At 42.2% G+C, this 17678-nt stretch overlaps 1 protein-coding gene across 1 annotated transcript in view; it reads right to left on the minus strand.

Annotated features, from left to right (window-relative positions):
* Positions 1-323: 323 nt before the first annotated feature.
* LOC113177664 (uncharacterized) overlaps positions 324-17678 on the minus strand; it is a 47623-nt gene continuing 30268 nt past the window's right edge. Inside the window, exons 3-5 of the mRNA XM_077794003.1 lie at positions 1571-1819; positions 1437-1487; positions 324-1184 (exon numbers count right to left, since the gene is read on the minus strand). Of these exons, the coding sequence (XP_077650129.1) occupies positions 324-1184; positions 1437-1487; positions 1571-1819 (1161 nt within the window). The remainder of the gene's footprint in view (positions 1185-1436; positions 1488-1570; positions 1820-17678) is intronic.

The raw sequence follows: 17678 nt of genomic DNA on the forward strand, positions 1-17678 counted from the left end.
ACAATTGTGTTTTATGTTAATATTTAAACAATATTTTTAATACTCAACATTTATACTTAGACCCATCTTTGATTTCAAAGCTCCAATAAGATTTAACCCTGGATTTCCTCTAAATTACAGCAGAGAAAGAGTTGCAATGGTGTCTTACCCCCACAATGTCCTATTCAATCCTAGGCAAAGAGGAGGACCCCAACATTTCTTAACCACATCCCAGGGTGAGAAGGGATGTTAAATGTTCCTTGGTGGTGGTTCATACAAGCAATGGTATCATTGAGCACTCCCACTCATTTATAGGCTCTTTCTCCAGAGTGAATACTCTGCTGCTAAACCAAGGCTGTGGATTCACTGAAGGAATTGCAACATTCATACGACTGTTCTGTGGAATGAGTTTTCTGATGATGCATAAGGGATGAATTCCGGCTGAAGGCCTTCTCACATTGTTTACATGTATAGGGTTTGTCTCCAGTGTGTGTCCTCAGGTGCTTTGTAAGGTGTGAGCTCTGGCTGAAGGCCTTCCCACATTCTTTGCATTTGTGGGGTTTCTCTCCAGTGTAAATTCCCCGATGTTCAATAAGGTGTGCACTTCTGCTAAAGGCTTTTCCACATTCTACACATTCATAAGGCTTCTCCCCTGTGTGTGTTCTTTGATGGTGAATGAGCCCTGAGGGGCCACTAAAGGCTTTTCCACATTCATCACATCTGTAGGGTTTCTCACCAGTATGGACAAAGAAATGCCTAGAGAGGGACCAGGTGTCTGTGAAGGCTTTGCCACATGCATCACATTTGTAGGGCCTCTCCCCAGTGTGGGTCCTGCGGTGCTGGGTCAGGTGCGTGCTTCTGTGGAAGGCCTTCCCACACTCGCCACACTCATAGGGCTTCTCCCCAGTGTGGATGTGCATGTGCTGGGTCAGGTGCATGCTCTTGCTGAAGGCCTTCTCACACTCTGAACAGCCATAGGGCTTCTCTCTGGTGTGGATGCGTTGGTGGTCAATGAGAGATGAGCTCTGGGTAAATGCTTTGCCACATTCATTGCACTCATACAGCTTCTCCCCGCTGTGGGTGCGAAGGTGCTCTGTCAGGTGTATACCCTGGCCAAAGGCTTTGCCACACTCTTTGCACCGGAAAGGCTTCTCTTCGGTGTGAGCTGTCTGGTGGTGGATGAGCAACGAGCTCTGGCTGAAGGCCTTCTCACACACACTGCACTGAAAAGGCGTTTCCCCCATGTGAAACCTCAGATGTTTGATCAGGGATGAGCTCTGGCTGAAGGCCTTCCCGCACTTGGGACAGGAGTATGGTTTCTCTCCCATGTGAATTCTCTTGTGCTGTACGAGTCCTGAGAGGCCGCTGAAGCCTTTCCCACAGTCAGGACACTTATAGGGCTTCTCTCCCCTGTGAATCAGCATGTGATGACTGAGGGAAGAGGCATCTGTAAAGGCCTTCCTGCACTCCTGGCACTCATAGGGCCTCTCTCCCGTGTGGGTCCTTCGGTACTGGGTCAGGTGTGTGCTTCTGCGGAAAGTGTTCCCACACTCGTCACACTCGGGGGCTTCTCCTTGTTGTGGATGCGCATGTGCTGGGTGAGGTGGGTGCTCTTGGTGAAGGTCTTCCCGCACTCGTGGCACTCATAGGGCTTATCGCCTGTGTGGATTCTCTGGTGGTCACTGAGCGAGGAGCTCTGGCTGAAGGCCTTTCCACATTCACTACATTTAAAGGGTTTCTCTCCTGTGTGAGACCTCTGATGCTTTGTAAGTGAAGAGCTCTGGTTGAAGGCCTTCCCACAGTCCTTGCATGTAAAGGGTTTGTCTCTAGTATGACTTTCCTGAAGGCCAAACAAGGTGGAATGGTCCCAGAAGGAGTTCCCTTGTTGGGTACACTGCCACGGTTTTTTATCCATACAGAAGCCCTGCTGAGTAATCAGGTCTAAATTTGGGCCTAGGCTCCCTACATGTGTGTCACCTGTGCCAAGACTTTTTCATGTAGGGATCCCTGGCTGTGAAACAGGAGCTGACTGGAGGCTGAAGCTTCCTTGGAAATCACTGCATTCACTGGGAATGTCCTCCCTGGAATTTCTCTTGTGCATTATTGCTGTTTGGGAGATCTCTCCAAGTGGCCCTCAGTCCTCCATGCCTCATACAACATAGAGTCCCAGGGACTGTTCCCTGTCATTCTATGTATCAGAGTTCCCTGGAATAAGCCTCCTTCAGAAATGTTCTGCTGGAAAGTTGATTCCTTAGCCTCAGGTCTGGTTCCCCAATCTGAAAGAAAATACAAAACAGGGAGTTCGACCAGCGTCATGTGATAGAAAACCTAGCCCCTAAGGCATTCATGGTGTCAACAACCCTCAGAGTTGGCTCTGCTGTTTCAACACAGGATGAGATGAAGGAGAGATGGACAGGAAAGCAGATAACCAGGTGACACAAGTGGTGCATGAGAAATGAACACCCAGAAGGGTCTGGAAAGGACAGAGGGAAGCTGGGAAAGAGAGGCACAGGAAAGGTGGCAGAGAAGGATGGAAGATAATGGGGAACAACAGATGATGATGCAAGGGCTCATTCTGGGACTAGAAGACATGACAAAGTCCCTTCTGCATTGTTGTCTCCATTTGCTTGGATTATCTAATGGCCTCTTGGAAAGGTACCTTCATTCCATTCCAATCAATCCTGCATATTGTCAGGGTAGAAAACTAAAAATTCAGATGCAGGAGTAGAATTTATATGCCTTATTCTAGTTGATAGTTACCTTTTTCTGACAAAGGAGAATACAGAAGGCAGAAAGATGCTGTGGTTTTGCTGATAAAGGTTGTGAACATGGTTCATAATGGTAGATGGTAGAACGGTGATCTCTTTGCAAAGGCTAAAGAGCTCATCTCAGAATTACTTTTGAAATATATTTTACAGGAGATTCATCAAATTGATGAATAAATTATTTTGAAGGGACTCAAGAAAAAAACACACTGATAAGTCAAACACTATGGTAGACAAGATTTGTGACACAGAGAAATACTGTCCAGTTATTTTCAAATGACAAGATAGGATGAGCAGTTCAAGATTAAGTCTCCAGCTGCCTCTATACTAATACATAGAGTAAGGGGACAATGATAAATTGAAATTGTTTACATAAATGGGTTTGACAGAGACTGCACTTTGCTCAGAAGGATTCAGAAACAGATTGTGGCAACAGAATGTAGACCCAAGAGATGTGAAAGTGACAGAAACATCAGAAGAAAGTTGCCAACTTAATTTTGAATTACTAATAGTGGGGAAAGGGAACAAACTTCATAACTGCATACAGTCAAGCCCTCTGCTCCTAACACCAGCTTCGTAGGCCTTCCATGATACTACCCCATACTCCAGCCTCTGAAAGTGAGCTTTGTCTCTTAGGAACTACCAAACCCTATGTAACTCTCTTCTAAGTCACATCACTGCCTATGTAGAAGCTGCGTTAGATTCCAATCTGTAACCCCACAAAATTTAAGCATGTAAAAGTGCTTAATACATTTTTGAATGAGCAAAAATGTTTTGAGAAACTAATTAAGAGATCTAAAAAGGAAACTGCCGCCTGAGGAATGGGAGAGACTATAGTATAGAATTCGTACTCTATAGCAGAGAATATCCCCATGAAAATGGGGGCCACATACCTAGGGATTCAGTTTGGCTACACTGGAGGTGTTCTTATGAACAATGCTGTAACAAACATGTGTGCAAAGAAAGAAAAGAATAGCACACCAGTAACATTAAATGTGGCATGTGGCTTACTTTCTCTTCCTTGGCCACCAAGATATTATTCCCTCCTGGTTTTTGCCCCACCTCCCCGCAGCTCCTTTTCAGTCTATTTTGATGGTTTCCCATTAGACCAACCTATACTTCCTCTTACCCTCTGTCTCATAGAGTTGTGTACACAAATACATGCACACTGACTTCTCCCAAATTTATCTCTCCATTCTGTCATTGAGCAAAAGACTTATGCATGTTTTTCTATTTGTATATCTAATTAGACATCCCAAACTTAACATGGTCAAAAACAAAAACCTTGGGGCTGGGGTTGTGGCTCAGTGGTAGAGCACTCGCCTAGCACATGTGAGGCCCTGGGTTCGATCCTCAACACCACATAGAAATAAATAAATAAAGGTATTGTGTCCAACTACAACTAAAAACTAAATATTAAAAAAAAACCTTTTCTGATCCTCAAATCTATGTCTCCCACATCTTCCCCATCTCAGTTATGTCAACTGTATCCTTCCAGTAGCACAGATCAAAAAACCCACCAGCAAATCTGCTAACTCTATTTTCAGAATCTGACTGCCTTTAATTACCTCCAGTGCTACCTCCCTGATCCAAGTCACAATCACCTTTCTCTTGGAATATTTCAGTAACATCCAAACTGGTGGCCCTGCTTCTGTTTTACCCCAGCCATATCCCCAACAACCCCCCAACACACACTGACACACCTTCCTTATGGCAGACCAAGTGATCCCATTACAACATCATGGCAAATCAATCACTGGTATACTCAGAACACTCCAGCAGCTTGTGCTCAGCCCCGACTAAAAGACCAGGTCTTTCCAATGTTGCTCAAAGTTCATGACATTATGGCCCTCAGCTCCTTCTGTCTCACCTATGCTCCCTCTTCCAGTCCCACTGGACTCACTGATTTACTCTAAAACATCAGATGCCCTCCTTCTTCAGAGCCTTTGCCCGGAACCTTCTGCAAGATAAGTTTTTTGTTGTTGTTGTTCTTGTTAAAATGCTGCTATGACCCAGTTTTTGAGGTCCTGTCCAGGGACAGGAAAATACCCTTGTTGAGTAGCTGGTTAAGTTCACAGTCCAATCACTTCTCTTATCAATCTCTCACATTCCAGACCACTATGCTCCTTCCCTAATTGTCCTGATGCCAGGAACCAGATAACTAGGGAGAGCTCTTATGCCCTGGAACCTGAGAAATTATTCAAATTAGCCAATCTGCAGAGAACCACAAAACCTAGCCACCCCAGCCCCACTTGCCATCAACATGTTGCCCCTAGAGCTCCAGCTTACTGTTACACTGTCCCCAGGCTTTATGTTCTGTGTAGCCGTGCATGGCAGCTTTCTCTCGTTAGGATCCATAAAAACAAGGAGTTCTACCATTTGTCTGGGCCAATATCGTACCATCAAAAGAATCTTTAAGTCCTGATACAACACTGTTTCCTTGGAAAGATCCATCATTTGCTCTATTAACCCCTTCAGATATTTTCTTGCTGAGGTTTTCTCTGACTGCACACCCCCCTCATGCTTGGCACCCCATCTCTTCTCCCTGCTTGACTTTTCTTCACCTTTGCCAGGTCTCATGTATGCATTATTTCAATTGTCTTTTCCTCTTGGGACATCATTTCTGTGGGAAAAAGGGTTTTGCCTCACATTACATGTTCAACAAATGCTTCTTGAATGAGAGTGAGTGAATGCATGAGTGGATGAAATGGTAAGAGGAAACTAGAGAAATACCAGGAATACTAAAGTTTCAAGTGACTGGCAAACACACATACACATACACACACAAACATGTCGGAGACCAGCTCCAACAGGGGGTCTCAGGAGACGAACGGATGGTGAGGAGTCGGTGAAAGAGGGGGTGGAGAAACAACACAGACACCAAAGTGAAGGTGTTGATCCCAATCTTTACTTGTGAAGTTGATCATATATACTTTTCATTTTGGCAGGCTTACAGTACTTTGTGGTTACAAAACAGGAATCATTATTCAAAGAAACAAAATATTACGTAGTTACAATTAGAATAGAAGAATGTATCTTGGCTTATGCATAAGCAAGCATTTGTACTTTCAGTTCGTGTTTTGCTTTGAGCTGTTTCTGCTTAGTTAACTTTTAATAATAGTTACAAATGTCCCAAACTATTGGCCTATACCTTGACTATTCTTTCTTGACTTACTGACTGGAACCGGTGCCATGGTTACGGCAAGTGGTTGACTTGTTATTAATTTAATCAAACAAGAGTAAGAGCACAAACCATTGTGCACAGGAACAAGAACAAGTTGCCCAGTACTAAGCACTAATCTGTCTTCTTAACATTAATTTTTCTTCTCTAGATTTTAATTTAATTTCTCAAAAACTTCCTTGACAGGAATACAGGGAGTTTTTCATTAGGCATTAACAATTTACGCTCCACAGCTGAATCATTGCATTTAGAGCAAACAGATCTATGATTTAGAAGTAGTTGCATTAGTTGGGAAAGTCATGATTTTTTCTTCATACTTATTGGTCATACGAGAAATTGCAACTATACTTATTAAAGGAATACAAAAACAAATCAGCCCATTCCCAGAAACATACTGCACTCTTCCAGAGGATGGACGTCTTGCGCCATCCACCTCAGTAGGGCCTTGCCATTGCCTGAGTCAGGGGAGGGGCGCAGCACAAACACACACACAAACACACTCTCTCTCTCTCTCTCTCTCTCACTCTCTCTCTCTCTCGCAAAAATATTTTCAGCAAAGCAATCCCTCGAAGATTTTTTAAGCTACATATGAAACAAGTTGCCCAAGTCCCTCTAGCAAAACATCCCTGTAATACTGCTAACCACAGATTCTATTTCTTCCAGCTACTGGGCTATAACTGGAATGATGTGTGTTGCTTCTAGTCCTAAGCACTTAAGAGCTGTTATTATTTGTTCTTTGGGTCTGAGGAGGTTCTTTGTTCCAGAGGATGCAGCTACAAGGAGTGGAGTCTCTATCAGCCCAGGTCCCTGAATGACTCTATGGAACAGAGACTTTTGTGATGATAAATGATGGAGATTAGAGGATATCAACTTTGTAGCACAGACTGTCCTACCCTGACTAATCCACATAGTCTTTCATGTGGTACATCTGGTCTCATAGGCTAGTGATTTATATATTCATTATAACTTTGAATATCTATAAGTGACATTTTATGTGGTTAATACAAATCATAATATAAGTTATATTTTAATTCAGGATGTCTTGCTTTGTTTTTCTTTGAGAGACAATGTGCACAGTGGTTAAAAGCCCAGGCTCTGATGTCAGGCTTCTTGTCCTAAATTCTCCAAATATACTCGCTACTCTCTGGGCCCTGGAACCTTATCTGTGTGATGAGAATGATACTGGAGTGATGAGAACGATACTGCAGTCTAGGTCTGTGAAGACTGAGAGTTAACACACATCATTTGTACACTTGGACACCAAGATGTGAGGTAAATGTCTTCCTGGGTCTGATACTCATTTCTGTTTGCAGAACACTCTCTTCCCCCTCTCCCTGAAATACCAAACTTTCAATATCCTATCATCAGACTCTAAGCCTCTCCCCTTCTCTACTCAGGGTCAGTTGCTAACAATAGTTCCTTGATGACAGTTCACATATCTCTCCAATTCTTGAGGGGAGGTGGCTCTTCCCTCCCCTCCACCTGCTGTTTCTTTGTGTTTCCTGTTCCTTTCCTTGTCCTGTCTTGAGCTCCCAAAAGTGCTTGTAGCTGCTGGGTTTCCCCCTACCACTATGTTTTCACCTCACTCTATACTCTCCTTGAATAATTTCATCCTGGCTTCAACTAGCACCTCTAATGATGGCTTTCAAAATCTGTACCTCTACCTTCTACCTCTGTCCCAAGCTTAAGACTCAGATTTCTAGGATGACTCAAAATAGTGTGGGCTTCTTATTTGCAGTGTGCCCAAAACCAAACATTATTTTCTTTACCACCCTTGGCATCCCTTCCAAAAGGAAATTAGCTCGACCAATTTCCTTCTGCATGAGGAGCATCTCCACTGTTGGCATCATTTCAAATTTAATTTAATCCAACAAATAAGTAATATGTATCCACTACAGCATCACACTCCATTGAATTCAGTCCAAAACATGTTCTGACTGCCTCTTATGAACCTGACCTAGGAAACCAAGCAGAAAAAAATAAATAACTCTGCTCCATGTACTGTGTGTGTGTGTGTGTGTGTGTGTGTGTGTATCAGATATAAGATATGTAGCCAAGGAATTACAGAAATGCTACATTCAGTATAGCCAGCCCTCTGTATCCATGGGCTCCACATTCTCAGATTCAACTATGGTTTAAAAATATTTGAAAAATAATTTCACCTATACTAAACATGTGCAGATTTTTCTTGTTATTATTTCCTGACAATATAGTGTAACCATATTTTCAAGATTTACAAGGGCATCATAACCTTCTGATAGCTACCAGATTTCACAATGTCCTGTTCTAGACCACCAGAATGGTGCCTAAAAGTCTCCAGTCATCAGTTCTTTCCAAACATCTTCCCTTTGTCTAATGGTAAAAGGAGCTTGAAACTTATGCTGAGGTACATTTTTTTTTCAGGGCATTAGTCAGCCATCTTCTTGGCCTTATGGTTTTCTGAATTAATCTTTTCTTTTCCCCAACAACTTGTTCTTGATTTTTGGCCCCTATTTGAGCAGTGAATAAATGGACTTGGGTTTGGTAACAACATGGAGTAAAACATAAAAGTTCACCATAATCCTCTTGCAGTCTCACATACTGCATTGCTCTGCCCAGAACTGCCTCAGCTTAGGAATGACCATGTCTTGGGTCAGACAGGAGCAACATCAGTCAGCGTAGGTTCTGCTTGGGGAAAATACTTAAAATCACTGACTAATGCTTTCAAAATATGAATTTTAAGTGATGTGAATATTATCTTAGACACAAGTCACAACAGACACTGAAGAATGTCACTAAGGATCAAGTAATTGAATCTCAGGTAGCAGAGTCTATGTTTTATATATATTCTATATAAATTGAGACTGCTTCAGGTCTTTAACATAATATTTCATGTTATTATTGTGGGACAAAAACACACCTTCTACTCTATAGCATTTGTCCTGGCTCCTACCACTCTTTCATTGGTCTTAGAATTAGAATCACTTGGGTACTTTTGTCACAAGACATGTAACCATGTCCCAGCACGACTTGCCAATTTAGAAATGATCTCTCCCTCTGGGATCTATGAGCTCTTTCTTTCTTCCTAAATTGTACCACATTCCCAAAGGAGTCCAAGCTGGAAGCTGGGTACTATTTTCTCATACCTCCTTTTTTCCATCTTCACAACATTTACAGTCACCAAATTCTGTCCTTTGAACGATCTTCCCAGTCCATCCACTTCTCTCTAACTCCACAGCCATACCCTGAGTCTGAGCTGCCATAATCTCTAGCCTAAACTACTGGTTACATTACACCCCCTATCCCGTCCTCCTGTAGCCTCACTTGTCCTATCTTCCTCAAAGGAAACAGAGAATCCTGTAAAACTTAAATCTGATCCTATAATTTCTTCTCTGAAAATATTCCAGTAAGAGCTCCTTAGAAATAAAACCTGATTCATTCTCATGGCCTTTAAGTCCTGCCTCACTGAGCCCAGTACCCATCTGACCCTCCCCTGTGCCAATCTTCCAACTCACTTGGTTTCAGCCACAGACCTCTTCCTTCTGGGGATACACCAAGTTCTAATGCACATTTCAGATGGCTCACACTTTCCCATCCTGCAGGTCTTTATTCTAATATGACTGCCTCAACAGATGTGGCAGGAAAGTTCACTTGGCTCCTTCCCCTTACTGCTTTTGTCATAGTTCACTGTAAGTGGAATATACTTCCACATTTCATTGCCTTTAGGTTTTGACCCATGACTTGCTTTGGTCAACAAAATGTGAGTGGACATGAGGTACACCATGTCCAGCCCAAGGCTTTACTGTGCTTGAACAATTTGACTTGGCCTGTTCTGTTCCTGTAGTGGACCATCATGAGACATTACCTCACTGAGCTAACCACTTTCCTTTCCATCAGGGGCTCAGAATGAGAAGATATGTGGAGTGGACCTGAAGCTATCCCCACAAGCTCACATAGCCACAACTGCCTCAAAGGCCCTAGATTGAGAAATAAATGTTTTTGTAAAGCATTAAGTTTGGTTTGTTATGCAGAAGTATTGAAGCAAACAATGGCCTCAGGGATGAAACACTCAAAACTAGAGAATGAAGCAGAAGTCTTCCAACTCTTTTCCAAAATACTGGTGACCAGGCAGAAGATAAAAGGAATTAGGTATGGTAGAGAAAAAAAAAATAGCTCAAGAGAGAAGACCTTCAAACATTAGCTATGAGAAACTTACCTTTAAAAAGTCAGTCCACCCAAACAAAGCCCTCCCCCACCCCACCACCACATGCACAAAACTTCCAATCAGTTCCAGTCTGTTTTAAGTGACTTGGTCTTTCTTCAATGCAAATATATTAAATTGCCCATTTTGATGTGGAAAAAGTGAATGCCCATCAAAACTGGCCCTTCTAATTTATGAAGGAGGTTATGGTATGCAGCCTGGGGCCCGAGCAGCCACACAGTGCTCTAACTCACTGCCTGTCTTCATGCCACTGCAACATTTGGCCTGGATAATTCACTACTGCTCTCACAGTCTCCCTTCCTTCTATCCCCATTCTCCACATGGCACATAAGAGGGTCATGTTAGAAGGCTTATCAGCCTCACAACCTTCCAGTGGCTCCAGATTCCTCTCTGTGGCCTATATGGACCCTGGGCTCACTTTTTCCTAGTCCTCCCAATTGTGGGCTCCTTCTCATCCTTCTCTCACTTTCTTTAAATCATGTCTATAGTAAGCATCCCTCTTAACGTTTGTTTTTCATATTTTGTACATTGACTATGATTTATAACTGTGTTTTCCCATTCTTCAAGTACCATTGATTTCTCTCCTTAGACTACAAGGAACACTAGAGAAGGCCTCACTATGGCATTCATGGTTAACTCCCCAGCATCTGGTATAAGGCCTGGTCCAGAGGAGGTCTTTTAGAAAGGACACTGGATGAAAGGAGATGATAGGTATGAAGTCCCTGATATCATGATTTTGTGTTTGGAAAGATAGGACATATTTATATAGAAACCCAATCTGGATATTTCCAAATATTGCCCCTTCCTTCCTATCTTAGTCCCACTGCTATCTTGAGTCACCCAGCTGATGCCTGCAGCAAAGGCAGGGAGAGAAAGGGAAAGCCTGTGTTCCTTATGCAGATTTAGGGGCACAGAAGAGATAGAACACAAAAGGGCTGTCAAGGATGGAGATGAAGAAATACTGGAGTCTGTGTAGGGAAGGAGGGAGGGGACTTCTGGATGGTCTCAGCAGTCCTGAGCCCTGAGAAAGGAGGCGGACACTCAGGCCCCCTGTGGGCACAATGGCAACATGCAAAGGGAAGTCTCCATCCAGATCAGAGTGGTGCAGGGTGGGCTCAGTGGGCCAGTGTGAATTCCAGCCCTCTCTTCCTTCAGTAACAGAGAAATACAAGACCCTCCTCTCCCCATGCTCACATCAGGGGAGGATGGACACTGAGCCAGGCCTGAGGACAGCTCTTCATATCCTAAGGTCCCTCAGGAAAATCCAGAGACAAGCAACACGGCCTGAGGCTGCAGGGTCCCAGGACTGAACTGCGCAGATGGAGCCCCAGAAGGGGGAGTAAGCAGAGAGCAGGGAGGCATCTGCCAGGGGCTGTCTCCTGACAAGGTTGATGGCCTCCATCAGCAGAAGATGTGCTGGGCTCTGGGCCAAGGAAGCCCCATCTCAGGAACACCAAGTATAGTGTGTGTTTGTGTGTCGGGGGAGGGGGGGGACATTCCTTGTTGCAAACTGGGAAGCTGCTGCTAACTGATGATGAGAGGAAGGAGGTCCATGGCCTAGCTAGATTGCTTGGGTCTGTTCTGTACCTGTGGGCACTGGCCCTACCACATGTCTAGGGCCTTCCCCAGGGCTCCTCCCAAGGGACATGTCTGCACTGAGAAGGATCCTGCAAGCTTTGGAGGGAGGTAGTTAGAGGCATCCCCTGAGCCAACTCTGACTCCACTGGCCCTGCAGGGTGGGGTCTCCCTGCCTTCCTTTCCAACCTCAGGGTACCCCTTCCCCACACACCATGGGTCACTCTCTCCAACTACAAGACTATGCCAGGCCTCTCCGAGCCTTTCTCCTTGGCCTCTAATGGAGAGATGGATTTCTAGTAGGCAATTCTTCCATGACATAGAGGAGGGCACAGGGATCCCTGAGGTCAGGCACAGTGGGGATTATAGCCCATACCTACAGACCCTTTGTCTGGCTTTCCAAAATAAAGCTGGGGGCAGCTGCCTTAGCCTCCCACTGTTCTCTTCCTTGTCATTTTTAGCAGGAGCTGTCCATTTTGCTTGTCATCTAGCATAGAATGAGGCACTTGCCTGACAGTTGGATGGAAAGAGACACAGCCCTCACAGAGTGCGGCTGGGATGTGACAACCCAGGCATTGCTTGAGAGATGCCCTAACCCTGGTCTAGCAGAGTGCTAGCCACAGGCTCTTCCCAGGAGAAGTGGGAGCAGTGGGAGCTGAGACCTGGCCCTGGTGTGTGCAAGCTGGGCCTCAGGGGCACAAGATTCCATGGATGCTTGGATCACTGCAGACGCTCAAGGAGAAAAGTTGAGAGGTCACAGCCATTTTGACCCCATGAAGACAGAGGCACTCACCGTGAGCATGTGATGTGTGTCCTTCCAGTCTCCTTCTTGGAAGACTTAAAAACATACTGAATTGATTGAGATTTTTTTCCCAATTATAGAAACAACTGGCACTCACCACTGAAAGAACACTGATGACTGTTTACCAAATGTCCTATGGCTGTTTCTCCAGCTGTTGTCCCATTAAGTACATGCTACATGTCCCTTGGCCATGATTCCAGAGGCTGTCACCATTAGCATGCTTCAAACCCCTTGGTTCTATTTCTAGGGCCTGCACTGTGGGGCTGCCAGCCTGAACTGGAATCCAAATGCTTCCACTCAATAACTGTGTGACTTCAGGAAAGTTCCTGAACCTTCCTGTGTCCAGTGTCCTGCCCAATTCACCTCTTGAAGGCTCCTGAGAGGGCTCGCCCATTTTCTTTCTCAATGCTAGCAAATGAAATGCCTATTTGTTTTCATTGAAATTATCATTTAAAAAATATTTTTAGTTGTATATGGATGTGATAGCTTTATTTTGTTTATTTATTTTTATGTGGTGTTGAGGATCAAACCCATGCCTCACTCTGCCATCGAGCTACAGCCCCAACCCTGAAATTAATGATAGAATTATCATTTTAAATTTATGTTTTATATATGGCAAAATTTATCTTTCTTTATTTGCCTTTCTTTGATGAATTACTGTAGCAGGACTGAATATTTACTGGCTACTTGTGCTTTCTCTTTGAAGAATTGCTTGTACCTACCAGTCACCTACTTAACTGGGGATTTCCTATTTATCCTCACAATTTAAAACTGATTCATATATTAACCTGTAGTCCACTATATTTCCTGCAGATGTCTTATTCCACTTAGTTGTGTCTATGATACTCAATGTATTTAAATTTTCTATACCATTGAATGTATCAAGATTTTTTCTGGGGCTGGGGTTGTGGCTCAGTGGTAGAATGCTTGTCTTGCACACGTGAGGCACTGGGTTTGATCCTCAGCAACACATAAAAATAAATAAATAAAATAAAAGCATTGTGTCCATCTACAACTACAAAATAATTTTAAATATTTTTCCTCTGTAATTTATTTCATTGATTTTAAGCTCAGATAATTCTCTCTTATCCAGGGAGGATGTATGCATTGGCCTTTAGCCTTTTTGACATATATTTTGGAGGGTGGCATGTGTGGATCCATACTTTTTCCTCTAAATAACTAAATAGTCTGGTCCCATTTTTACAGCATTCTTCAAAGGTGATCATTGGTATTCCCTTTGTTTATATTCTACATATGCATGTGAATTACACAGAACATTCTGTTTCTGATCCACTGACATGTCTATTCTGATGCTGTGGTAGCTTAATTACCCTACAGTCTAGAGTTTTATCATGTGGCACTGGTAGAAATGTAAAATTCTAACATCTAGTGAACCACAGGCAGAAATATGTGAAAAACTATTTTTAATTATCAAGTTTGTTGTGAAGATAATCAGTATGGTCTGAATGGGTTCCCCCAAATGCATGAATTGGAAACTTAATCCCCAATGCCACAGAGGTGAGTGGTAGTCTGGGAAATATTTAGTTCACAAGGGCTCTGCCACCAAGAATGGATTAATACCACTGTAAAAAGGGCTGATGGGGGTGGGGGGGACTTCACTCTCTTTTACTGTGTTGTTACATGAGAATTAAATGTTCATCCCCTTTGGTAATCTGTCTTCCAATATGTGAAGATGCAGCAGGAAGGCTCTTACCAGATGCTGACATCTAGACCTTGGACCCCCAAGCTCCAGAACTGTGAGAAATAAACTTCTCTTTCTTATAAATTATCCAGTCTTAGGTACTTTATTCATAGCAGCACAAAATGGACTAAGACAACAACCTACAGTTTGTATAGTGTTACTACTTTCATAAAATTTGGTCTTGCCCTATATTTTGACAAGGAAGCCAAATATCAAGAAGAAGGTAGGAAACATCCCCTGCCCCTGAAACTCCAGCCCTTGGGTTAGGAAGTTTCTCTCCCAGAACTCTGAGGCCCACAGCTCCAGCATTTACTATGGAAGCTCTCCCACTGTCAACAATACTTAATTACTATGGGGCAAAGGTCTATATGTCAAGAAAACCTGCATGTGCTCAAGGGCAGAGATACAAGAGAAGAAAGCTAAGTGCTCACTGATCAGGACCTCCTTCAGGGACAGGAGCACATGCTAAATAGACATCTGTGTAATTTTTTTTCAAATTAAGGAAACACACTAGTCACAAGAAGAAATAGGACCATGCATTAATCTCCAACCCTGATGGGAGTCAAGGCGGGTATGACTTCAGGAGAAAGAGATGAATTTTATGAATTAGGAGACAGAATAACAATAGGGGCAAGAGTCTGAGGAATCAAGGATGCCTTCTTTTATGGGATAAATATTTGGTTCTCCATGATATTGAAATTCTATCCCCAATGGTGATGATATTAGGGGGTGGGGACTTTGGCAGGTAATTAGGTCATGAGAGTGAAGTCCTCATGAATGAGATTAGTGCCCTTATAAAAAGAGACAGAAGCAAGTCCCATATTTCTTCCCAATGAGGACATAGCAAGAAGATGGTCATCTGCAAACCAGGAAACAGGCCCTCACCAGACACTGGATTTACGGACATTTGATCTTGGACTTCCCAGCCTCTAAAACTGTGAGGGGAAAAAAATGTCTCTTGTTTAAGACACCCTGTTCATAATTTGTTCTAATAGCTCAAGCTAAGACAGCTCCAAAGTGCATGTTGAAGAGCATGCTTCAGAGAGGAAGCTCAGAAGGATAGGAGAGTCAGATGTCAAAGTTAAGCATCTAGTACCCTCCAGGGCCCTGGCCATTAAAAGGGGACCATAGGAGGAGGAGAAATCAAGAAATGGCCAATAAACATTTGAATTTTTTTTTCAACTTCTTAGAAATAAAAATTAAATTTAAACTATTTTCCCCTTTTCAAATTGGGAAGGATTTGTTTATCAAAAAAGCAGCAGTACATACTGATAGGGTATAGTGAAATGTGTGTTCTAATACACTGCTGTAAGAGTCAATTAGAAAAATGTTTTGGTAAGCAATTTGTAATATGAATCAATCACCTTGAAAATTCCTGTTCTAGGATTTACAATGGAAGGGAGAAAGCAGTTGTGCAGAGAGATTTAGGTACAAAGATGTTTATAACAGTGTGAACAGTCACTTTGAAAAATAGGAAATTAAAGATGTCTGACAACTGGAAAATGATTAAATAAGTCATATACTAGATGATGGTATACTTCACAGTCATAGATCATGATTTTGAAGAAATTTTAATGGTTTGTGAGTTATGATTAAAATTAGCATATAAAATCACACACAAGTACATGGAAAAATCTTAATTTTAGAGCTATAATATATAACTATACATGCATGAAAAAATATTAGTAAGAAATACACCAAAACATTAGTTGTATTTCTCTTACAAGTGATTTTATTTACTTCTTTATATACTTTTCTATTATGAACATATGGTATTTTTATGATTAAAACAAAGTCCACCAAGAAACATTATTTCCAAATTAGAAGGGGGAAATATCAGTTTTCTCCAAAGAGCCAGGACAGGCAAGAGGAACCACATGTTGGCCCTCAAGGATGTGTTCACATAGCAGAAGAGGAGCATGGCCTGTGTGACCTGACCAGAAAGGCACATCAGCTGAAACATGACTGGGTGCCTCCAGAGCCATGCTGCATGGGTTTGGTTCTTGACTCAGCCACTTATTTGCCATATGAACTTGAACCAACTATGGACTTTCTCAGGGCCTCAGTTTCTTCATGTATAAAATACAGAGGATGGAATAGTCTACCTAAGACATTTTAAAGAACAACTAAATTGTATGTGAGAAGTACATGTAACTGCCTGGCACACTGTAAATGCTATACAAGGGCTCTTGTTCTTAATATTTGTTCCCATCCTGATGTGCAATGAATGGCTGCTAAAGAGTTCAGCACTGAAATAGAGGGGAACTTCCTTCTGTCAGAGAGGCCCCCAAAAGTGGGAATGATAAATGAGACTTGGGTGAAGATAAGGAGTTTAAAGAAATGCTGCTCCTACCCCAATATTATTCATCTTCATCATAGGCCTGGGAAATTTTTTTACTAATCTTTTTTGTTGTTCTTTTTAGATATACATGACAATAGAGTGTACTTTGATATATTATGCAGACATGGAGTATAACTGATTCTAATTAGGATCCCATTCTTGTGGTTGTGCATGATGTGGAGTTTATTCATATATGTTCAAGTATTCATATATAAACATAGGAAAATTATGTCCAGTGCCCTTCAACAGATGAATGGATAAAGAAAATGTGGTACACATACATAACGGAATATTACTCAACCATAAAGAAGAAAGAAATTATAGCATTTGATGGTAAATGAATGGATCTGGAGACTATCATGCTAAGTGGAATAAGCTAGCCCCTAAAAACCAAAGGCTGAACGTTCTCTCTGATATTGGATGCTAGCACACAATGGGGGTGGGGAGAATAGAAGTTCATTGGATCTGCTAATCTTTAAAGACCAATTCAATTCTACCTTGTGTCTAGTTAAAATGACTCAAGAGTGTTGCAAACAGAAAGGAAATAAGGTATTTAGACATTTTACCCTTTATCATTTGTCTCATCAATCCCACTCTGAGGAACTGAGTCACAAAGCATACCCTGTAAAGATTTAATGTAAGGTTGTTCATTTGTGTGTTGCACAGAATAATGAAAACCTGGAAACAACCTAAATAGTTATTAATAGTGGACTGGTTATAGATTATGATATATGAGTATAGCAGAATACTATGTAGCCATTCCAGAGAATGAAAATCTAGTTAAACCTATATGTTCACTGACATGGAAAGCTGTCCACCACACATGACTAATGGCAAAATATCAGGCAGTGAATCACAGTACATGCAGCAGAGTATCCACATTTCCACACATAACTGCAGAGGCCTCCTTGAAAGAAAACTCATGCAAAAGTTGATAGTGAATGGGAATGGGTGGTAGGATTTCAAGACTTTTCTTCATGTCTTTCTATATATTTTTATTTCTAGAATGGGCTCACACTATCTTTGTAATGAAGCAAATTCAATTGGGTAAAGTATCTATTTGTTAAAAGAATGAGTATAATGTCTTTAAAAAAACAAAAAATAAAACAACTCGTTTCCTTTGTCACTCTCC

The sequence above is a fragment of the Urocitellus parryii genome, chromosome X (genome assembly GCF_045843805.1).
Source record: "Urocitellus parryii isolate mUroPar1 chromosome X, mUroPar1.hap1, whole genome shotgun sequence".
Taxonomy (NCBI): Eukaryota; Metazoa; Chordata; class Mammalia; order Rodentia; family Sciuridae; genus Urocitellus; species Urocitellus parryii.